The sequence below is a fragment of the Engystomops pustulosus genome, chromosome 1, assembly GCF_040894005.1.
Source record: "Engystomops pustulosus chromosome 1, aEngPut4.maternal, whole genome shotgun sequence".
In the NCBI taxonomy this organism is placed as follows: domain Eukaryota; kingdom Metazoa; phylum Chordata; class Amphibia; order Anura; family Leptodactylidae; genus Engystomops; species Engystomops pustulosus.
In genome coordinates, this window is record NC_092411.1 from 92,150,559 (window position 1) to 92,175,348 (window position 24,790).

Genomic DNA, 24,790 nt, shown 5'->3' on the forward strand with positions numbered 1-24,790 from the left:
AATGTGTCCACAATGCACATTGGATTGTGAAGCATCTGCCCCGGCTTTCACGCGAAATCGGTGGCGTGGCCGTCTGAAAACCTGACAGATTCGGAAAAACCGAGGAATTAAAAAAAAAAAATTTGTCGCAAAAATAGCACTCGCATACACAGAGGCGGAGGAGGTGAATTCCGGTGGACTTCAGCGCAGCAGCGACACCTAGTGGACATCGGGCACATGACTTTAGTAAATCCTGGCAGAACCCGAATCGGCGTCGGAGAACGCGCCGCTGGATTGCGACTGGACCGGGTAAGTAAATCTGCCTCATTGTATTGATGTGGAGGTGTCCTTTTAATGGGTGAATTAACACAAGACAAGTATCTGCAGCAAATGGAAAGCTAAGGATAACAACATTTTAATAAAGAGTCCACCTTCCAGACATTCCTCAAGACCATCACTGCAAGGAGCACAACTCAATCACCCATAAATAACACACAAAAGTCTACCAATAACAATTTCTGATTTTACTTGTATTCGGCTACAGATTAGTCCACGTTTCCTCCACAAGGTGGCAGCATTGGACCACACCAGAGATAGATATCTATTATAAATTACTCTTTATAAAAAGGTCCAAAACAAGAAAGAAAAGACATAAGCATGTAACAGCTCAAGAATAAATGAAGCTATCAAAGTACACAAAAAGCTACCACACATAAACCACATAGATAAGCAAGATACTTCAAATACTAAGATTTATAAGGCATAGAATCTGTTCCATGAAGCTAGTTTGCAAAGATATAACTAAAAAAGTGGTCTTCCTGTAAAAACCCATTTTTGCTGAAAGATTGGGATTTCACAAGACATAGGACACCAGTGAGGCAGCCAAATTACTTATTAATTGCTTGTTCTTATGTCCTTTTTCAATGTAAAATAAAGATTACTTCATTTATTCTTGAGCTGTTACATGCATAAGTCTTTTCTTTCCAATTTTTGTGGTCTAGCATTCTTTATATGTGTGTGCTCTACGTTGACAGTTTAATCTATCCTGTACATAGGGGATGTGCCTGTCATTTCTTTTCTTCCCTGTAAAAAGGTCCATAATGTAGGCACACACACAAACCATTCATGAAGTATTTACAAGTAAAAGTTATGTACATCGGATGTACTTTTGTGTTGCTAATAGCCCTTGTGATTTAAGCAGTTGTCATAACCAAGCAGGTCGGGGACGACTAAACACCTGCAATAAGAAAAAAAAAAAGTCACGTTAAGTTTTTTATATTTCATCATATCACACTTTTTCAACAAACTTTACATAAACAAGAAGTGCTTATTAATAAGAGCATTAATATTAAGAGGCATTTCCTCTGATCCATTCTGATAAATTACTCCCTTAGCTCCTCTTATACCTCATTCTACGGAATACAGTGTTACAAGACCAAAGCTCACCAAAAGTCTGAGTGAATGATGTCAATCACAGTGGAGGGGAGCTGTCTGGGGTACAGAAAGCTTGACTTCAGTACTATATTCTCCACCTCTATAAATTTACATCCCACTTCAAAGAAGATTTTCTGGATAATGCCTCCACACTGGACCAGGAAAGAGATATGTTTTGGAAGGTAGCGGTTTATTGGTCAGTTTCTGCTGACCAACATGGAGGATGTTTATATACAGGCCGAAGTCAGGAAAGGCTTCGTAGTCACCAGTAATCAGAATAAAACAATAACTGGGCATAGATGGAAATAAATAAGACAGCAGAGAATGCTTTTGCAGGGAACATATTACTCAGGCTTTTTTCTATAACCGTCAGACAGAGATTGGCTGGAGGCACCAGCAGCCGAGGAGCCCAGGATAGTAAATAACCTGTTGTCTCCAGCTGCCTTGGGGATAAGGCAAGTTGTCGTAGAATTTACCTTGTCCTGATATCCCCTCTCTGTCATAACCTCTGCTTCTTGTTCTGCCAAATAATTTTCTTGTTCCTCTGCCAATTGCTTCTCTTTCTCCTCCTCTTCCAGACGAAGCATGGCCTCTCTTTCTTGTAAGCGCCGCTCAGAGATCTACGAGATGAATTTTTAGAAATAAGTTTTCCTTTAACAACACGGAAATCAACAACTGCAGAAAGTCTAGTTCTATGGATCACATCCACACATTGAAAAGAACAGCCGCACACAAGGCTATTTTACTATAATGTATGGTCCAACTTAGTATTTTACCTGTGCCTCTAGTTCCAGTCTCCGAGCGGACTTCTGTACTTCTTCCTCTTTTTTCTCTCTGGAGGTCAGCTGCTTGAACTCTTCAAGGTCTTGAATGAGCTGTTCACGAGACTTAAGGGATTCCCTCTGTGCACGTTTATTCTGTTCCATTTTTTCCTGTATCTGTAGCTGCCTACCTGTCAGCACCTGATAAAGAAACAGTAAGGCATGTTCCATTATATGGGTTTACCTCTAATACCAAATCCTGATATTAATATTTCACAACAAATACTATGGATATATATATATCTCAGATATAAAAAAATAAATATAACAAGTATACAAACACATTGGTTCTGGTTACTAATCGTTTCCTGCTACTGTTTTTTCAGGTCTTAATTTCCAGTGCCAAACCACAAATGTTAGAGAAGAGGCAGCACAGTAAATCCTTTTCTAACTTGCTCGCTGCCTTCTGTTAGTACTATGCTAGCTGCAAGCTGGGTAGAAGATCGCTACCATGGTCCAAGCTCCTGTATGAGAGTTGAAAAGCGGAAGTATGGGTAATCTTTTTACCTCGCCCTTTAAGGTACTATCTTCTCAGCAGGAAGATAAAGGGTCTAATAAGGACCCAAGGTCTGTCCTTAGCCACTAATTAAAATCCTGTTCCTAAGTACTGACATGCATTACTACAAGCAATCAAATGGTTGCAGGTTGCATGTTCAACTCCTCTATAAATTCTAAAATTACAGTAACAGTAGATTATTAACCCCTTTGCGCACCTTGACGTGACTCTACGTCATAGGATGCGGGTCTTTCCCGCACCTAGACGTAGAGTCACGTCACAACTTTAAAGTGTCACTGTCACTCGTGACAGTGACACAGACCCGCGATCTCGGCGCCGGCCGCCGGGTCCGGTATCCTAGTAACCGGCAAGGGACCTATCACAGCGGTCCCTTGCCGGCGATCGCTCTGATTGGCCGATCTGTATAGAATGGCCAATCAGACAGCGATCACGTGTCAAGAGGAGGACAGAGGAGGGCTGCAAGCTCCATTCTCCTCATTCAGCGTTGTGAAGTGAAGAGAACGGAGCCTGTGTCCTTCTGCTGTCCCCTCATAGTCAAAATCCACCATTTTAACCCTTTGATCACAGCTGCCCCTCTGTGATCATCCCCCATAACTCCCACACTATTAGGGAGTTCCCAGTTTCTTTTTTTTTTTGTCAAAAAAACTAAAAAAAAAAAAAAAAAAAAGTCAGTATTAGTTAGTATCAGTGTCCGTCAGAGTCAGTGAGCGTCCGTCAGAGTCAGTGAGCGTCCGTCAGAGTCAGTGAGCGTCCGTCAGAGTCAGTGAGCGTCCGTCAGAGTCAGTGAGCGTCCGTCAGAGTCAGTGAGCGTCCGTCAGAGTCAGTGAGCGTCCGTCAGAGTCAGTGAGCGTCCGTCAGAGTCAGTGAGCGTCCGTCAGAGTCAGTGAGCGTCCGTCAGAGTTCAGTTTCTTTGTTCTTTGTCAAAAAAACTTATACATTAAAAAATTTTAAAAAAGTCAGTGTTAGTGTTATAATCAATTAGTGTCAGTCAGCGTCCGCCACAGTCAGTCAGCGTCCGCCACAGTCAGTCAGCGTCCGCCACAGTCAGTCAGCGTCCGCCACAGTCAGTCAGCGTCCGCCACAGTCAGTCAGCGTCCGCCACAGTCAGTCAGCGTCCGCCACAGTCAGTCAGCGTCCGCCACAGTCAGTCAGCGTCCGCCACAGTCAGTCAGCGTCCGCCACAGTCAGTCAGCGTCCGCCACAGTCAGTCAGCGTCCGCCACAGTCAGTCAGCGTCCGCCACAGTCAGTCAGCGTCCGCCACAGTCAGTCAGCGTCCGCCACAGTCAGTCAGCGTCCGCCACAGTCAGTCAGCGTCCGCCACAGTCAGTCAGCGTCCGCCACAGTCAGTCAGCGTCCGCCACAGCCAGAGAGCTTCCGTCACAGCCAGTCAGCGTCCGTCACAGCCAGTTTCAGTGTCAGCGTCCGTCAGAGTCTCCTAATCTAAGGGAGCTTCAGTTTCTTTGTTCTTTGTCAAAAAAATTTAAAAAAAGTCAGTGTTAGTGTTATAATCAATTAGTGTCAGTCAGCGTCCGCCACAGCCAGTCAGTGTCCGTCACAGCCAGTTTCAGTGTCAGCGAGAGTCCAACAGCGTTATTCACTGTCAGACTGACAGTTTTGAACAGTGACAGTTCATCTGTGTCCACCAGCAGCAGTCAGTGTCACTGTAACGATTGTTACATTTGCAAGTAAATTACAATACACATAGTTACAGTTTCAAATAAAGTGCATTAGACAAAATGACACAAAGAACATACAGTGCTGAGGAGGCGTATGCTATGTTAGCCTCAGATACAGAATCAGCGAGTGAGGGAGGCTCAGAATTTGTTCTGTCCTCCTCTTCTTCTTCCTCATCTGATAATGAAGAACCTCCTCGCAGGGTTAGGAGGGCCATAACTCCAGTTTTACCTCCACCTCCAGAAAGTAACTGGTTTTCCACAACCTCCTATGTCCCCCAAGTACTTGACTTTACCGCTGTTCCAGGAGCCCAAGTACAAACAGCAGGGTTATCTGAAATTGGCCATTTCAAATTATTTTTTACAGATGACCTGCTGGACTTGATTGTTGAGCAAACCAACTTATATGCCCAGCAATTTTTAGAAACTAACCCCAATTCATTTTATGCCAGGCCATATAGATGGTATCCAACCACTAGAGAAGAAATTAAAAAATTTTGGGCATTAGTGCTAAATTTGGGCCTTACAAAAAAACCATCAGTAAGGGACTATTGGTCTAAAGATCTCTTACATCATACCCCCTTGTATGGATCAACAATGCCCAGGGCTCGCTTTGAGGCCGTCCAAAAATTTCTCCATTTTGCAGACAATTCCCAATGCCCCCCCCAAAATGACCCCAGTTTTGACAGACTGTATAAGATTCGGCCCCTGATTAAATTTCTAAGCCACAAATTCTCTTCCCTATACACCCCAAAAAGAGAGATTTCGGTGGATGAGTCCCTTGTGCACTTCAAGGGGAGAATAAAGTTTAGGCAATATTTGCCTAACAAACGTGCCAGATATGGCATAAAGATTTACAAAATGTGTGAGTCCGAAACAGGCTACACTCACACATTTCGGATCTATGAGGGAAGGGACAGTCAAATTCAGCCCCCTGATTGTCCTCCATCCCTCACAATAACTGGGAAGATTGCCTGGGACCTCCTGCATTCAGTGTTTGACAAGGGGTACCACGTGTACCTTGATAACTGGTACACAAGTGTGGCCTTGTTTCAGTGCCTGGCTGAGAAAAAAACACTCGCATGTGGGACGATCCGCAGGAATCAGAGGCACCTTCCCAAGACCCTAATAAGCCAAACCCTGCAGGTTGGGGAGAGCAGAGCACTTCACAGTGATGGGGTCCTCTTTTTAAAATTTAGGGACAAAAAAGAAGTATTTATGCTATCTAGCATTCATGATGCCAGCAGCTCCCTTGTCCCTGTCCGCGGAACAGCAGAACCTATCTCAAGACCACTATGCATTCAGCATTACAATAAATTTATGGGGGAAGTGGACATGTCTGACCAGATCCTCAAACCGTACAATGCCATGCGGAAATGTAAAATATGGTACAAAAAGCTGGCAGTATATTTTATCCAAACGGCATTGTACAACTCCTATGTCATCTTTAGGAGCACTGGTCACCAGGGATCATACCTGGAATACCAGGAGAAAGTAATTAAATGTCTTCTCTTTGGTGATAATGCCGCAGAGGGAGGAGAAAGTTCTGCCTCTGCGACTGCTGTCTGCAGAATTGTTCCTGGGCAGCACTTTCCTGGAGTAGTGCCCCCCACTGCAAAAAAAAGTCACCCCCAGAAAAGATGTGTTGTCTGCTTCAAAAATGGCAAACGCAAAGACACAACATATCAGTGCGACACATGTCCCTCCCACCCTGGTCTTTGTATTAAAAACTGCTTCCGCATTTACCACACATCCCTGGACTTATAAATTTCTTTTTTACCTGTTTTCTTTTTTTTTATTTGAATACTCTGAACCCCTAATCTCGTCCACCTCCATAATTCCCATTATACCCCTAGATGAATACCAAGTAAATGAAGGCCTCAGAATCCTTGTGGCGTTCTATCACTTCCAGGCCTTGCCATGTGTCCAGGCAGTATATAATGGTTTATTTTATGAAAGCAGGGGAAATAACCTTATAAATGTCAGAGTATATTTTTCCACATTTTTGCTGTTGCATGAAAATGATGTACTAAGTGGACATTTTTGATAAAAAATGTGTTTCAATATTTCAGATATTCACCACATCTGTTCCAAAAAAACAAGATAACAATACAACCGTATATACAAAACCCCTTAAAAAATATTTAGTGTGGTCTTTTATAAAACAGAGGTACTTATGGCTATAAGGGCCTATGTAAATCAAACTGGGACCTGCAAAACCTATAGGGAAATAGCCCTAAAAGCTTCAAAATCCTTGCATTGTCCTATCACTTGCAGGCCCTGCCATATGTCCAGTGAACATATTTATGCCACTTTGGGGGTATTTCTGAACTCAGGAGAAACAGCACTATAAAAATTAAGCCCATTTGTTTCACTTTCATGCTTTGCATCTGACAAATCTGTCCTATAAATGCTGAATTTGTGAAAAATGGCACAAATTTTTTTTTCACGCTACATTTCAACAAAAAACTGTAAAACAACCATAGCATCAAAAGGCTTATCATAACCATAAATACATTCTTGCAGGGGTGTAGTTTCAAAAATGGTGTCATTTGTGGGGGGATTCCATCATTCTGGGGGTCCACGGTCTCTTTGAACATTACTTGGGGCTGGTGAATCAATCATTCAAATATTGGTCTTTGAACGCCTCAGGTTGCTGCTTCACTTGCAGGCCCTGCCGTATGTCCAGTGAACATATTTATGCCACTTTGGGGGTATTTCTGAACTCAGGAGAAACAGCACTATAAAAATTAAGCCCATTTGTTTCACTTTCATGCTCTGCATCTGACAAATCTGTCCTATAAATGCTGAATTTGTGAAAAATGGCACAAAATTTTTTTCACGCTACATTTCAACAAAAAACTGTAAAAAAACCATTGCGTCAAAAGGCTGATCATAACCAAAAATACATTCTTTCAGGGGTGTAGTTTCAAAAATGGTGTCATTTGTTGGGGGTTTCACCCTTCTGGAAACCTCAGGAACTTTTGAAATGTATCCTGGCACCTGATCTGTGTTCTTCGCCTAATCTGCCCTCCAAAAGCTCAATGGCGCTCTTTCTATTCTTTACCCTATTGTGGCCTCATAAAGCGGTTTACATCCACATGGGGATTATTGCCATAGTAAAAAGAAACTGCACAAACAAAAATTTGTGAGGTTTTTTCCTTTTATCCTGTATGGACATATGTATTTTAGGGCTAAATATTAACTTAATTGTAAAAATTTGAAAATTCCAAATGGAACCTCCATCTTGTTTCAATTCATATGAGACACTGAAAGGGTTAACAAACTTATCAATGGCTGTTCTGAGCAGTTTGAGGGGTGCAGTTTTAAAAATGGGATGATTTGTGAGGAGTTCCACAAAATATAACTTGTAAAACCCTTTACAATATGAAATGACCTCTAAAATCATTGAATCTTACATTTTTTTGAAAATTTGAAAAATTGCTGTTCTATTAGAAAGTCACCTAATGGCCAAATAAAATATTATAACATTTAAAAAATGATGCCAACATAAAGTAGATTTATGGTAAATGTTAATTAGTTACTAATTTGGGTGGTTAGACTTACTGTAAAATGGGAATAACATTTAGAAATAAAAAAATTGCCATTTTTTCAAAATTTTTACCAAATTTCTTACTTTTTAATAAATAAATGCAAAGCATAACAACCAAAATATACCACTAACGTGAAGTACAACATGTCACAAAAAAACAATCTCAAAATTACCTAGGTATGATAAACCGTTCTAAATTTATAACTGCAAATAGTGACACAGAACAGATTTTAAAAATTGTGCTTGGTCCTGAAGCTATATAATGGCTTAGACGCGAAGGGGTTAAAAAAAAGTATTGGGTAACCTGAACTATAATTGTAGCACAAGTGTAAAAAAAAAAAAAAAGAAAGCAAGATAAATCTCAAAATCATACCAAAAATTTCTAAGCCCAAATTCAGCAGACAAAATGCACTTAATATGTGGTGAAATTATATTTTTGCATAATTAAAAGCTAATTGTATGGGACACTTTGACCTTACCTAGTTTAGCTGACACCCAGGAATCTAATTATACTAGAAGCTCAAACAAAAAAGAAATAGTCCCTCTCTACTGGTGGGCAGAGGCGGGACAAGGTATGTAGAGGAGGATCTGTTTGATACATTTTTTAATCATAAGCAGTTGAAGGATCATGGAGGACACATTTAGGGTGCATTCACATGTGGCGTTCTGACACATGTGGTTTTAGGTTACTATGCGTTTTCCAGCTTTGAAAATGGGGGTGGGGGGGGGGGATGCAGCCTGCATAATTATGGTGCATGATGAAGCGCTAATTTACATATTTTTATAAAGTCCTTTGTTCTGCAATACTGGAGCCCTGGATTTAGCTGTAATGTGGCATCATCCCCATCCCCCAGAGGTAATCTGGTGGTAGATGTCCTTTAAGCAGCCTCTGGCAGTGTCTGTGTTTCACCAGATTTCCTATCTAGGCATATGATGACTTATACGATTAAGCTTTTCTATATGCAGAGAGAGACAAGTTTTCTTCTACTTTCTGTAGTCTGAAACCTATAGAGCAATCTGTGTGTTTCACATTAAACATGCTAGATGTAAAAATATCAGAAGCAGGGTCTTTTAAATAGTAAAAGGTTTACATTTTTTAAGGTAATGTGGTTTCGACAAGTTGCCAACACTGCATGTGTAGTCTCATATGCTTCCCACAACTGGAAGTGCTCACTCCCATGATAATTATGGCATAGGATGAAAGTAGAACAACTGTGACGTGTGGAACAAGTCTGGATACTCAGACTGAGATGGTAAAGAGTTCTGACAAACAGAAAATCCTCCACTTAGTGGCGTGAAACTTTACCTCTCTCATCAAACGGTTCCGTGCGTTCCTCTCTCTGTCCCATTCCGCCTCTCTTTTCTCCCAAACCTGTTTGGCTTCTTCCCTGGTAGATAAATAGTAATTAGAGAAATCAATTACAGGCCATGTCCAGGAGTTGAATTTTTATATATGGCTTGGGAGGCTTAAAAAAGTAAAATAAAAAAAAACCAAAGACTTAAACGCACCCCACCAGTTCATTCATGGTGGTGTCAGGCCCCGCCAGCCTCTGTTTGTATATAGATGCCAGTGGTGCCGCACAACCTGGTAGCCCGAGTGGCAATACCGCCAGCCTCTGTATACAAACTCTTGGGCAGAACCTTTAAATTGTGGAAAATACATTTAGTCTACACTGGTATAAGAAATGTTGCATCCTCTCATTTAGTGTGCCTAAATATAATGTTATACATGGAAAGGAGAAGTTAGACAGCAAACATAGTTTATAGTTTAGTTTACAGATTAAGAGATTTTGCCACTAAAAGACAAAATTAGTAACTGGAAATGGTTCTGCAGCTCTGTACTCCCAATTGTTTCTAGCTGCTTGTCTTTGCAGAAAACTATATTTCTGGTCAATTTTTTAAGCAATAGTAAACTTTTGATTTTTCAAATAAAAAAATGCCATTAAATCTTTAGTGCAGGTGATGAAAGTCAGCTTTATTAAAGAAAAATGTTGCTGTGTCCTTCACAAAGTGATTCTGAAGTTCACATACAGCAGGCAGATAAAGAGAGGAGGGTAACGTTTAATCCGGTAACTGTTTGTCATTAGAAACTACAGAAACTTCTCTTTCTGCATTATCTGCGAGTATGGGAGGAAAATCTTAGCAGTGTGTCTAAATAAATCCATGAAGAGAGCAAAAATAGCACAAAAGCATTTACCTTTAATAGCGGAGCATGTAAAACAACAATTCACCAAAGGTACAAATTATGCTTCTGAGCGATGTAAATAAGAGGCTGTCATCTCAATAACTTAAACATCAAGGATATTCACAGCGTTCATCTCTACTATTAGAGCTATATTTATCTATGAGTAAACTGCTGACCAGCACATGAGAAGATGAATCTGTAATTATGTTAAGCTGTCATCTCTGACTAGTGTATGTAATAAGGGAATGGGAATGTAACCCAATACTTTCTGAGGGAGTTTTACAATTTTATAGACTGTAACACAAATCAAGAAAAACCATGGAGGAGATTAATCAGGACTTGTATACTATTTTTTTGTGTACAAGTCACAAAACTGTGATTATTTTCCCCTTCATGCCACCACCATGCCAAGTGGACGTGCGGCCGCTGAATGTTCCTAGGTTTTTACGCAAAACTATTCCAGACAAGTTGGTCTCGGCCTTTTGATGTATCCGCCCCAGCGGGGTGGGCCTGGCTTGTATCTAACTCTGGTGCTGAATCCACATCTAGAGAAAAGAAAGAGAAGTTTGAGCCGTCACCTGAACAGTGTATCAAGCTCCGCTTCTCTCTGTCGCTCCAGATGTAGCTGCTCTTCAATGACACGTTTCATCCAGGCCGCATCAGCAGATGCCTGCTCCCTTCTGGCCGAGCGCAAGCGTTCCTCCTCATCTTCTTTACTGATGAGTGCAGCTAGTATCTTCATGTCCATTTCCTGTAGAAACCAAACAGAAGATTTAGGATTACATTACAAACAAAGACTCATTGTTACCTGTAAAGCATTTTTTTGTGGAGCTTCTCTGTGAATAATTCATTTGGGTTAAATTTTTCTCCCTCGAGTCTCAATTGCTTGAAGAGATTTTCCATGTTTCTGATATCAGTGACCTATCCATTTGGGACACTGGCTAATCAGATAATTCTTGGGCCACAACCAATCAACAAAGAATAGAGCAGAGTGTACAGCTCTGTTTTCTGTGTAGCAGCTGATGTAATCCTATTTATCAAAATCCCACTATATCAGGGGAGCTTCAAGTACATTTTCTTTTAAATACCAAACAGAAAAAGGAGGGGGTGTGGTCAGTGGGCCGCTGCACCACAAAACTCCCAAAGAAGCAACTTACATACCATAAGAAGAAAGTAATAAGTAAATATATATATAGACAACCAAGTGGTTTAAAAATCAATTTCTTTTTTTTATTATTATATATATATATATAATAATAAACGGCTGGGGGACGAAGCCATTTCCTGGCGAAACATGTGTCGGGGCCATTGCACATTTCCTAACGGTCTGTATGTGATCCATTTACATGTATATTTGCAAGCTCTTGGGGTTGTCCCTTTATTTAGCACAATATTTCTTGTTATTTGTATTAATAATAATTATCCTTGTACTTTTTCTCAGGTGCCTTACTTTGGCATGTTAGGGAACCCTTGCTGCTATATGTCATAGTTTACTATTGGGTTTTGTGCAATTTTTTCTGTGTGTTGCCCTGTCTTTGTTTGTCATTTAATATATATATATATAATAAAAAGAAATTGATTTTTAAACCACTTGGTTGTCTATATATATATTTACTTATTACTTTCTTCTTATGGTATGTAAGTTACATTTTCTTTTAGTATACTTCTCTAGTATAACTCTCAATCATGTGACCTTGTGCATTACACAACTAATACAAGCAGTAGGTAATGATGAGAATACTTTAGTATATGGCCTGAGAACCACAGCAGTAAACCTTGGGCAAATTAGAACAAGGGCTTTGCACTCCATGTAGGAGACACAACTCTTACCAGCTCTTGCTGTATTAATTGGGCTCTTCTCTTCATCTGTGCCGTGTACTGACGACTCAGGAAGTGGCTACAAAAAAAAAAAAAAATCATACAAACATTACATACACAACAGCTTAACTAACTAACTGCGTCTGGTGCCCCAAATCCTCGGCTTCACACAGCATCGCGCGAAGAGGCACACAGTGGACACAGCTGCTGGTAAGTACAGACCTAAACAACAGGTCGATTATTTGCCTTGGTTTAGGGTCCCAAATTGGCGTGACAAGTCCTCTTTAAATGTAAGGTTAGTTTCAAACATATATTTTAACTGTTTTTTTTAGCGTTATTTTTTAATGAATCCAGAGGTTATTACTGAACTAAGTCTTAGTTTAGGAGACCTTGGAAATTCCTTGTTAAAATAAATGTGTGGTTAATGATACTCTGACCCAAGAAGTCCACTGTTAGAAGATTTAATGTATGTGTATTACTACGTCAGGGAATTAAGAATTCTCCTAACGGACACTTTCCAAATTACGCCTTCTTTTCAGGAGTGTGGAGCCTTACAGCCATTGATGCTTCACTGGGGGATTATGAGTAATATGCAAATATGTTTTTAAGGATGGGATATGGAAAACATTTCCTCTTAGTAACCTTGTAAGGCACCTTAACAACAAGCCAAAACATACAAGCTAAAACATCTATATCTTTTCCAGAAGCAACAGAATCCCAACTGTAGACTCTATCACTCTATCAAGGTGTTTGCATCTCTTCAGTACAGTGTAGGGAACTGGTTTAGCTGTCAGAGGCTTTTCACTAGGTTTTACTCTGTGAAATTACTTCATATTGGCCATTATAAAACTGGAGTGATGATATTAAATTAAATGCATTTGTCACTACTTTATCGCCATCGCTGGTTTTAGCTTAAAGAGGACCTGTCACCAGATTTTGACCACCCCGGGTAACAATGCCTGCTGATAAAGCGTTACAAATCCTTCCCTATCACCTAAAATTAGCTGCCAGTGGGGTTCTGTACCTTAATTACAGACGTTTTCTGATATGCAAATTAGCTTTTCTGACTCATGTCTGGTATCTGTGATTCTTCTCTGTCGTAGGCTGGCAGTGAACCACGCCCCATTATTCTGATTGACAGCTCTGTGTCTCTTCAAATCCCTGCTCTGCCCCCCTCTACTTAGGGACCATCTGCTGATATTCAACTACAAACGTATAAAGCTCTATGTACATATGGGAAATATTGTGTAAATTTTTTTATGCAGTGACTTGTGTTACATTCATGACATGTGACCAGTGACATCATTGCAGATCTCTCAGCCTTTTGACAATAGCAAACTGTACACCATGTATGTGATCACATGAAATCACAGCAGCTTCCATGGAGGATGGAGAGGAGTAGAAGTCCACGGAGGCTGCTGTGACTTCATGTGGTCAGATACATGCATAGAGTACAGTTTGCTATTATTTAAAGGCTGAAGGACTTGAGATAATGTCACTCTGGTCACATGACATGAACTGTGACCAGTAAGGAGGTATAAGGCATGGGGAGTATTAGATCGGAGGAGCTGGCCAAGCAGGAAACGCCCCCTTCTGATGCCAGGTAATACTAGATAAAAGGCGATTTATGTGGATGTAAGCGAAACAATTTTTAGCTAAAAGAAGGGTGTCAGTCAGTTATTAGAGCTCTATAGGAAACTGTCACTGGCTGTATATGTGCAAATGTGGTGACAGGTTCCCTTTTAAGCTTTAATAATAAAATAAACTGTGTTACAAAAGAGCTCATATTTAGATCTGGAACTCACCTCAGTTCAGTTTTTTTCCTATGTTCTTCAATTTTTTTCCTCTCCTCCTGAAGTTTCTCTACTTCCCACTGTTGTCTCAATAGTTCTTCCTGTTCTTTCTTTAACTTCTGAGCCTACGTGGCAGAGATATTTTCCAGTAACAGTCGTTTCATATGATGTGTTACCAAAAAACACTGTCTGTGCCTCAGTTATCAAAAATTTAAGAGAGTTTTAAGTTACTTTTACATAATCACAACAAAAGAAGTGTGTGCCTATGCTAATACAAAAATCATGGGCGCTGCTAGGAATTCACTAAGCAGAACAAAAACCAGCCACAAGCACATATATCATCAAGGAATACCATGGGGGAATGCCATTACCTGACCAGACAGGGCGAATTAGATCAATTGACCTCTTGCATGGGAGGCAGGAACATTACCAGCTTCAATAGTATTATGATTCATGACCAGCTTAATGTTCTGGCATAAAGAGATGTATCTATCTCTATGCTATCCCCATTTACTTAAAAAAAAATTATGACACAAAGAAAAACGGTCCCCTCAGGTAGGGTATGAAATGTCCTTTCTTGAATTCCCTCTTATATGCAATCTTGCCTGTTTACCTATAAGAAATCTTCCCCAAAGTCAAATATGACTCTTCCCACCTCATTTTCACATGAGATGAGTCAAGATTGGTGGTTGCAGAGGTAGTGTCATTTTAGAAGCCCCTGTCTTGTGTTCTATAGTACCTAGAACCATCAGCGTGTGAGGCCTCTTCATACATCCTTAATGGAATTAAGAGATTAAACTACCTGTGCCCTTTTTTTTAGATTCTGCCATCAATAATAACAGTCAATCTGTAAGGAAAACAAAATACCCATGGAAAACCAACAAAGTATAGAGTAAGGGCCAAATCAGATCTAACTTATTTCATTAGTTTATTGTCTGTTTGACCACCGTCTTTACCATGACATCAGAACTAACCAGACATATGCTTGAAAAAAAATGTTCTTCCTAAACTGGAAGCAAACATGAGACACAAATGATTGATAAGCTCACCTCCAGATCCCGCAGCTTGAGCTCCTCCATTTGCTGCTGTAGAACCTCAGCGCGTTCCATTTCTGCTTTACGACGTCTCTGCTCCTCCTTTTTCATATTTTCTAAGGCCTCTTTCCTGGCAAGCTCATACTGGTTTTCAAACCTCTTCTTCTTTTCCTCTTCCTCAGTTTTTTCCTACAAGAGAAAAAAAACTAATTTAAATACTCCTGCTCATTTTTGTATGTGGCCATGAAAAAAAATCTAAATGCATTGTGATTTAATCTTCTACTAATAAAAGAACAGGGAACCATAATAACCTTACACTCACCTGATCTTTTTCTGCAACCTGCTCTGCCCACGCATCGACCACATGCTTTTTATGTAAACCAGATTCAACCTACATTGAAATTGATAACAGGTTGAATTCGTAACAGGTTTGAGTTGAAATCAAGGGCATATGAAACATATACACAGTAATAAACAACAACAGGTTAAACAGATGAAAAGAACACAGCAGTATAACATATCCTTAAAGGGCACCTACCATCAGGATGAAGGATAGTTAACCAAGCACACTGACATACTGGTACGTGCCCCCATTAGCAGCATCTGCTCTTCTTTTAGCTTCTTATGTTGTTGTTTTTAAGAAAAAAAATGCTTAAACAATTATGCATAATTTTAAAATCCTTTTTGTGTAAGAACCAGGGCATAAGAAGCCAAAAGAAGAGCAGATCCTGCCAGAGTGCGCACTTACCAGTATGTCAGTGTGCTTGGTTAACAATACTTCATCCTGGTGTGCTTTAAAGGAATTGTACCAAATTTGCATGTTATCCACTCTCCACAGAGGTTCCGACTGATAGAAGCCCCACATTTACTAGAATAGGATCCCCAACTAGCTGGAGAAAAGCTGTCCAATCCTCACTAATACGTGGAGCAGCAGGTCGAGCATGTGTTTTGTCAGTATGGGAGTGTCGGATATTACTAAGCACAGTGCTCGGATTTCTCTGGCACTCCCATTCACTATGAACAAATGCAGCGGTATTCACCAACTACTGAGAATGGGACCTCCATTTTGCAGTCTGTTGAACTTCCCAGCAGTAGGACCCTCACCGATCAGCTTGTTATCTCCTTCTAAGAAGTTCCTTTTCATTATATCTCGATATGCCATGATTGTGGCAATATAGAGCTAATATATGCTAATTAGTCTAAGGTGCCACCGGAGCGCCCCGTCTTTTAATTTATTCACTTCCACAGAAAGCTACCCCCCAGAAAAAGAGAAGAAAAAAAAAAGACACAGCCCTGCTAGCATAGTAGCCATCCACAAATTATATTATACTAAATACAAAGGGCAACTGATTCGGGGGTCATTTGTATTTCTTATTAGTACATTATTTACATGGTATGAAGAGATGTGTCTGGTTTACTGTATTATTGGTTGACACAATGGAAAACCTAGCCAACAAATAGTAGGAGTAAAGCTCAACCAATCTGGTATTCAGGTTCATCATTATCAAGATCCTGTAAAACCCCTAAACATTGTATTATTTTTATATTATTATATCATTGTTTAAGGCAATATTGGGGTTTTCTAAAAACGAACGAAGGAAGATGTCAATGCTTCTACCTCACGGAGCTTAGTATTGTTCTTCTTCCACTGCTCATACAGTAATTCCTCTGAGAGCTAAGAAAATAAAAACATATTAATTTATTATTATGCCAATTAAATAAATATCTGCAGACTTATTAAAACAAGGGGGGAAAAAAAATGAAGAAACCTTTTTCCTTCTTTCTTCCCGTGCGGACTTTAGCCCCGCAGCTTTTTCCCTCATGCTTAGGAGATCAGGATCCCGGTTACGAGAAAGCTCCTGGAGTTCTGACTCCAGCAAATCCCGTTCTTCCTGTAAGAGTTTGCGAAGCTCCTCTCTTCGTCGCTCCAAGTTTTTTTTCTTCTCCTCCTTCTGCTTCTCCCGATGATAAGCATTCATACTAAAAATATATATATATATTATATACACATACACATTAGTTTAAACAGTCTAATAGACATATTGGGGCAGATCTACTATGCCTTCTTTATTTTCAATTTTTATGGCAGGGGGTGAACATGAATGTCCCAGCCACAATATTTATTATAGTAAGGGTACATTCACACGCGGTATTCCCGCCGTGCGGGCATACCGCCGTGTGCTGGAGAGGAGGAGGTGACCCCTCCTCCCTCCATAGAGAATAGCGGCGCACGGCCGCACACACGGCAAAAGATAGAGCATGCTCTACCTTTTTGCGCTGTGCGGACCGGATCGGTGCCACACATGTGTGGCATTGTATCTGCGCCGCGCGCTATTGCCGTCTATGGGGACGTACTAATACGTTCTAATACTTGTGAATACAGTACTGATTTTTTTAAACAAAGGTAAAGATAACACAAAAAAAAGCTCAAACCTTTGTTCGTATGAGATCCGTGAACTCCATTGGGCTTGTTTGCTGCTGCACACATCAGACTGTTTGAAGTAACGGTTGGTCAGATCCCACTCATGACGGAATCGGGCCTCTTGTTCTCTGTGACGTACAATTTGCTTCTCCAGCACTCTGCTACGGCTGTGCCAGTATGATGGGAGTGTAGGTAATGCCATCTTTAAACAAAAATAAAATGAGTAGAAAATGACAAGATACTGACAGAAGAAAGTCGTTACATGCTTTCTCTCCCAAACCCACACATAAACCAGATAGAGAAGTAGTAGTTACAGACAGTGGGGACACTTATCAGAGCTTATACGCCAGTTTTATGGAATATTTTCAGAACTCACATGGAATTGCATTTATTTTCCTCTTTGCACCACCACCACAGCAAGTGGACGTGGATGGGAGAGTCAACGGCAGTAGAGTGGGCCAGAGCAGGGTGTTACTTACCATTATGCCTCATACTACACATTTTGGAAATTTAAATAAAAATTACCATTACCACTACCATTATGGAAATCAGAAAGATATCCATTTTAAAGCGAACCTGATTCATTCCCACAAAAAAAAGTTGTATTAAAAAAAACTTGTAAGGATTTAAAGCTGGACAAGAGTCGCACTGGGCTTAACCTCCTGTTATGTATAAATAACACAAGTACATCATCAAAGTCAACCTGCCTTCAGCTTTATCCAGTTATTGCCTTTGGCCACTACTTGCTAAACCATTTGTATAATTGTTGTATTTCTCTGACTACACATGCTAAGGATTCGGGCTATTGCCATCACAGTCATCTCTGCTGCTGGGAGTCCCTGCCCCCTGAGGTATAGATACCAGTCCCTACTGCGAGCATGAGGCAGTACCTGCAGACCATCAAGGTTGCACTGGTAGTCCAACAGCTCCAAGATGGCACATCAATACTTGCCACTGAAAGAGATTTCATGTATCTCCAGGACAGTCTGCAGAGCAAGTGTAGATACCAGAGGAGGGGCAAAAAATTTTTGAAGGGCAGCTTGACACTTGCAGCGTTTGTCTGTGAACCACAGATTGTGCAGGGTCCTGCGTCATGGAACAAATCTCCTGGCGACAGGACGCAAGCACCATATGCAGTTTGCCTGTGTAGATTGCAGAGGGCGCCAGGATTTCTGGCACCCGTTCTTCATGAAGCTGGTGCCCTCTGCACAGTTCCCACATAGTGCACCACTTTTTTTTTGTGCACCTTTAACATGGAGTGCGCGACAATACTGTCAGACTTTGGATGTTAAAGCTTATTAAATGTGGGCCAATGTACCACAGGTATACAGCAGGTCCATTATACCACACAGTATACCACTGATATACAGCATTTCCATTATACCGCACAATTTAACAGAGGTATACAGTAGGTCCATTATAATGCACAGTATACCAGAGACATGCAGCAGGTCCATTACACTGCACAATATACCAAAGACATATAGATTGTGGCATATACATTATACAGCACAATATATCACTGGAATACAGCATATAGATGCATGCAGTCAATAACATCTGTATTACACCACACGATATACCACAGGTATACAGCAGCACCACACAATATACATGGGGTAATATGGGGTCTGACAGTGGAAGCACATGACATAACAGAGAGCTGAGAACTCGTTACCTTCCTCTCCTGTGTATTGTGTATAACGGCTACAAGGTTTCTGCAGCGCCGACTTCCTCTTCCGGTGTTTCTGGTCACCATGGAGACGGTTGTGGCGCGGCTGGGTGCGCTCAGGCGCCAGAGGAGAACATTACGTCTTATGTGCGGTTTCTGTTAGAACGGTAGCAGCGATATTCGGTCCTCCATGGAAAAACGGCCGTACAGGAGCCTACAACGGACGTTACTGTAAATGTACCGACGTCAGTTCAGTTAGTTGTGTGCCTGTGTATATTCTGTATCAATCGAAATGCCAGCGTATAACACAAGTACGGAGGAAAGGCTTTTTAAAGGGCTTTCCCTGGAATCCTAGAAAATCCCCTGGAGCGCTGGTAAAAAAAAAAAATGATTAATTAGTTAAATCTACTCCTCAGTGTCATTTACTGGTGTAAATGATAAATTGATGGGCAATAGGAGGCCCCGCTCGCCTCCATCCGCTAAAATGATCACAGGTTTGTTCCAATTAGACATGGAGGGAGACCTTGTACCCAGGGCCGGATTAAGGGTGGTGGGGGCCCCTGGGCGCAAACTGGTGGGGGCCCTTCCAACAATGTTTTTGGAAGTATATAGCCTGCCAGCCCTCTGTAGTATATAGCCTGCCAGACCCTGTAGTATATAGCCTGCCAGACCCTGTAGTATATAGCCTGCAGCCCCCTGTAGTATATAGCCTGACAGCCCCCTGTAGTATACAGCCACCAGCCCCCTGTAGTATATAGCCTGACAGCTCCCTGTAGTATATAGCCTGACAGCTCCCTGTAGTATACAGCCTGCCAGACCCTGTAGTTTATATCCTGCAGCCCCCTGTAGTGTACAGCCACCAGCCCCCTGTAGTATACAGCCACCAGCCCCCTGTAGTGTATGGCCTGCCAGCCCCTGTAGTATACAGCCACAAGCCCCCTGTAGAATTTAGCTGCCAGTCCCCTGTAGAAAATGGCCACAAAATAATAAACTTCATACTTACCCTCACCTTCCCTTCCAGTGATCCCATGATGCTGCAGGCTCTTCCTCGCTCTTCAGGCAGCCGCCGGCCACTGAAGACACAGCTGCTATCGCTGGAGGACATCGCCGATGCACTGTTTTGGCAGCAGCTTGTAGTGATCGGATGCTGACAGCGTGACATCATCACTCGCCGCCGGCGTCCCATCACAACCTGCTGCCGACAAAACAGCGCATCAGTGAACTCCCCCAGTGATGGCAGCTGTGTCTCACTGACACAGTTGGCATCCTAGACCCCTACGTGTGATGGGGGCGGCCACAGGCCGCTGTGCATTGCACACAGAGACAGTCCGCTGAGTCGCTGACTGTCGGAAACTGGTGGGGGCCCCTTAAAAAGTGAAAGTGGTGGGGGCCCCGGGGCTAGAGCCCCAGGAGCCCCTCCTTTAATCCGGCCCTGCTTGTACCATCAATGCCCTTTTTTAGTTTTTCTAAATATCTCCATTGGTGTTTGCCAGCTGTACAACGGACAACCCCTTGACTTTGTCCTGAGGCTACATCTCCATTGCATGGTAAAGCCCAAATGTATCCTTCTCAGCTGTTACCAGATCTGGTTCCATCCACCATTGCCAAAGGAAACATCTGCTTCAGGCTGGTTTCACACGAACGTATGCCCACCGACTGTAGCCAGACCCGGCGCCATGGAGAGGAGGAGGGGTGACCCCTCTCCATAGAAATGCATGGGACACGGGGAAAGATAGGACATGTCCTATCACTGTATAGCTCTGTGTGCCATACATACGTCCCCATACGGTCGTGTGAATGTAGCCTTAGGTGGGGTTTTCCCTTTAAACTGACTTTTACCTACTAAGACAAGACCCACAACATGAAGTCAACAGAAAAGCCTACAGTATTCATCCTTGCCTACTTCAACAGCTGCAAACCTGCTAAATGATGGTTGTGTACAAACTTGGTATTTTCTGCTCCTTCTCCCAATAAAGATCCTGATGCTGAACTACAGCAACAGTTGGCAGCAGTAATGTGAGACGCCACATTAGACTTCAGATGAGAAAAAAATGGCACCTTACCCAGCTCTGTACACTGAAGTATAAAAAATGTATGGCTTTCAGAACATGGAATTGCAGGCCAACTATATAAATTCAGTATCTTACTCTCGGACTAAGGTGCCTAGGGCCCACCATTAAAATGATTTTAGTGGGGGCCCACCTTCAATATTACCTATATTTTGGTAATCCAGGATAAGGTAATTTTTTAGGCACTAATTCCAGAACAAAGATTAGTACATAAATATAGCACCAGAACAAAGATTACTATACAGAACCAAGCCTGCTATGCAGATACCGCAGTGGAACCAAAGTTACTACATAGCTATAGGGCTAGAACTAAGCAATCTAAATAGGCAGCCTTATACTGCGCAAGATCCATCATAGTATCTGATGCTTGATGATAAATCTTGCACAGTATAAGACTGTCTTCATGTAGTTCTCCCTTATAGAAGATAGAGGGCTTATAGAAGATGCTGCATGTAAGCTCATGCGTTATACAAACACTGTAAAATAATAACTGACAGATGGTATCTTTGGATGGAGAATTTAGTTTTATTTTTTTCTTTACCTGGCCACCATGTTAGCTTCATCCAGTCACAAAAAAATTTTGCTTCATCTCTGCCACCTTTTGAACAGAAACTTAATACCATTGCTTCCCCCCCCCCCCCCCGCCAACTTTCCTCCAAATGGTTAAAGAGGACCTGTCAGGCAAGATAAACCCTCTAAGAGCACTTACTAAAGTTAGCAGCTCCCTAGCCCTCCCCCAGTTATAGCAGTGATAAATTGCTAGCTTTATCAAAACATGCCGATAAGCTAGGAAAGCTGGAGTACATAACAGTCCGGTGTATTCATAAGGAGGCAGTCCGAGGCGCTCCCGTCTCTTAAGATTCTGCCCCGGACTGCCGCTCCCACACCTGATGCTGGTGGTGAATGCCAGGCTCCATGTTGCAGTCACCGCCTCCTCGGACCTCTCATGAATACGTTCAGACCAATGCAAGTTTTTTCCAGCGTTTGGATGGCTATGTACTGGAGTGTTTCCTTGCTTATCGGTATGTTCCGATAAGACTAGCGATTTAACACTGCTATAATTGGGGTAGGGCAAGGGAGCTGCTTACTTTAGTGAGTGCTCCTAGAGGGTTTATTTTGCCTGACAGGTCATCCGCAGCAAAGGCTTTGTTCTTTTGATATAATTGACTGTGCCCTCTCCAGGATCTCTTCATACCTTTCCTACCGGACGTTCAGTGTCTATCACTCTCACACCACCTCCTCACCTCGCCTCACCCTGCTCTTCACTCTCTAAACCTCTGGCCTGGAACACCTAACTAAGTCCTCTCTTCTAGCCAGAATTCCAGAATGTCTGTCAGCCATATCCTCCTTTTTCTCTTCCTGTTTTCTAAAACTTAACATGTACAAAACCAAACTCATGATCATGGTCTTTCCTCCAACTAACACATCCCTCCCACCTGACCTAACCGTCATAATTCATTGCTCCACACTCTCCTCAGTCCCTAAAGTCCGTTGCCTTGGAGCCACCTTTGACTCTGCCTTATCCTTTAAGCCTCACATCCAGGCCCTTACTACAACCTGCTGCCTCCATCTCCGGGTCCCACTTGCCTCCCCACGATCCAATGATGACTCTGGCAGCTTGGCGTGCGTCCCCGCCTCCTAGGACCAGTGCCCCATTGCTTAAATTTCCAGCCCCTTCCTGTGCCCCCTGCTGGATCTTTGTGTCTCACAGTTTGAGAGAAAGCTCCCTAGTTATCCTGCATTCCTGTGTCTCCTGCGTGTCTGTGTCTTCTGCGTTCCTGCTCCTGAGTTTCCATATATCCTGCGTTCCTGCTCCCGTGTGTTCTTGTTTCTGAGTTCCCGTGTCCTGCGTTCCTCTGTGCCTGTGTTCCCATTCCCATCTGCCTGGACCTCCCGTTGCTGACCCCCGAATTGGACTTGACGTTGCATCTCTGCCGCCTACCCTGACCTTGTTCCTGAACCTGACCACAAGACTGTCTCCTGCTAAGGTAACTTGACCTCGGCAGACACCGCCGGCTAGTCGCACCTGTGGACCTGGTGGTGCCGTGCCTCAGCAAGTCCAACCCGCTTTGCGGCAGGCTTTGGTTAGTACCACCTCCTGTGGTGGTCCAGTGGATTCACGCATCCCGAATCCTGACACATTCCCTTATCATCTCCTCTCTGTCAGTCTCTCCACTGGTTACCCATTGCACAGCAAATTCAATTTAAAATACTAAACATGACCTTCAAAGCCATCCACAACATGTTTCCTCCATATATCTTTGAACTCATTAGGTAATACCGCCCCACACATAATCTCTGTTCCTCACAGGACCTTCAGCTTCAATCTATTACCATCTGCTTTTCTCACAATCCCATCCAGGACTTCTCCCATAGTTCCCATAATCTGGAACTCTCTACCCAAATGTGTCAGATTGTCCCCCACTTTCAAAACCTTCAAACGTAACCTGAAAACCCACATGTTCAGTATCGCTTACAACGCACATAAACTGTGGCAAAAAAAATGACAGCTCTGTATTTGTTGCTAATTCCAACCACATTAGGATTTTATTTAACTTCTCAGTACACTGCACAGAATATTAACATCTCAACAACTTATGACAGAATAGTATGTCATTGCAACGTTAAGGGGCTACGGAGAGGGCTCACAGCCTGAGCCCTCTATACATGGCATGTGTTCGCTACATAATGATAGGTCTTATACAGGTCATGTAAATTTTGCTGTAAATTTCCTCAGCATTCGGACAGGGTATAAAGAAAACCTGTCACCAGAATTTTGCCACTCACACAAGTTTGTAAAGGGTTAAAAGTCCTCCCCATATTACCTAAAATTTTCTGCCACTGAGGCACTATACCAGGGAACCTGTCGCCACACAAACCCTCCTTCACCCCACAAACAGTACCCTTAAGGTCTTTTAAGCATATTTCTAGGTTGTGGCATTAATAAAAAATCTTTTGTACCATGCAGTTGGTGGTGGTGGATCCACTGAACCACCGCGGGCAATGACGTAAGCTGATACCTGGGAGTGGAGTCTAAGTGGCACCTGGTATTCACCAGAGCCTGCCACAAAGCGGGATACCACCAAGTCGCTGCACAGGTGCGACTTTGCAAACGGTGGTGGCCAAGGCACAGAATCGGGGTGGTGGTCAGGCAGAAGGTCAGGACAGGCAGCACAGGATCGAAGTCGGGATGGTCAAGACAGGTGGCAAGGAGTCAAGGTCAGGAACGTAGCAGAAGGTCACAATGGATAATACTCAGAAATCACAACTGGAATGCTTTCTCAATGTCAACAAGGCACAAAGTTTCGACGGGGAACAGGAAGAGGCAGGCTATTTATTAGGGCAGCAGCCGACGCACGCGCTCTGGGAGACGGGGATGCGCATAACAAAGTATAGGAGCCGTCAGTGGAGCAAGGATAGGTAAGTGAACCTGTGGCTGGGGTTACACGGGTGCCCCCATGACCCAAGACATGGGTCGCAGGAGCACCCATGACAGTACCCCCCTTCTTGGCCTGAAGGAACCTCTGAAGAACACAGCGGGCCAGGATGTTTTCTTCGGGCTCACCAGATCTCTCCTCCAGCGCCTTACAGTCGATGAGAAAGAACCGCTCCGCTTCCCTCTAACTGACTTTATGTCCAGGATCTCGTTTACTTCAAAGACATTGTTGGAATCAGCCGCAGGAGGAGCTATTTGCCGGGAGAAGCGAATTGGTATGACAAGCTTCAGAAGGGAGACGTAGAAGGAGGACGGGATGATGATGATAGGAGAAAGACGAAGCTTGTAGGCCACAGGATTAATGCAATTTATTACCTTGAATG

General features: G+C 42.5%; 1 protein-coding gene across 1 annotated transcript; it reads right to left on the reverse strand.

The window, feature by feature from the left end:
* Positions 1-113: 113 nt before the first annotated feature.
* On the reverse strand, positions 114-19,064 carry TCHP (trichoplein keratin filament binding). The gene is made up of 13 exons (XM_072147267.1): positions 18,909-19,064; positions 17,242-17,432; positions 16,578-16,788; positions 16,427-16,483; positions 15,131-15,199; positions 14,824-14,997; positions 13,787-13,899; positions 11,994-12,060; positions 10,742-10,914; positions 9,285-9,366; positions 2,190-2,375; positions 1,890-2,033; positions 114-1,216 (listed from the first exon to the last, which is right to left on the reverse strand). Exons 1-13 carry the CDS (start codon positions 18,987-18,989, stop codon positions 1,184-1,186), a joined length of 1,581 nt encoding a protein of 526 aa, XP_072003368.1. The 5' UTR covers positions 18,990-19,064; the 3' UTR covers positions 114-1,183.
* Between the last annotated feature and the right edge of the window lie 5,726 nt (positions 19,065-24,790).

Coding starts and splice junctions, on each gene's coding strand:
- TCHP (XM_072147267.1), bottom strand. CDS start 18,989: ATGGTGACCAGAAACACCGGAAGAGGAAGTCGGCGCTGCAGAAACCTT. Junction 16,484..16,577: donor GGGAAGAAAGAAGGAAAAAG/GTTTCTTCATTT, acceptor TTATTTTCTTAG/CTCTCAGAGGAATTACTGTA. Junction 14,998..15,130: donor AGGTTGCAGAAAAAGATCAG/GTGAGTGTAAGG, acceptor TTTCTCTTGTAG/GAAAAAACTGAGGAAGAGGA.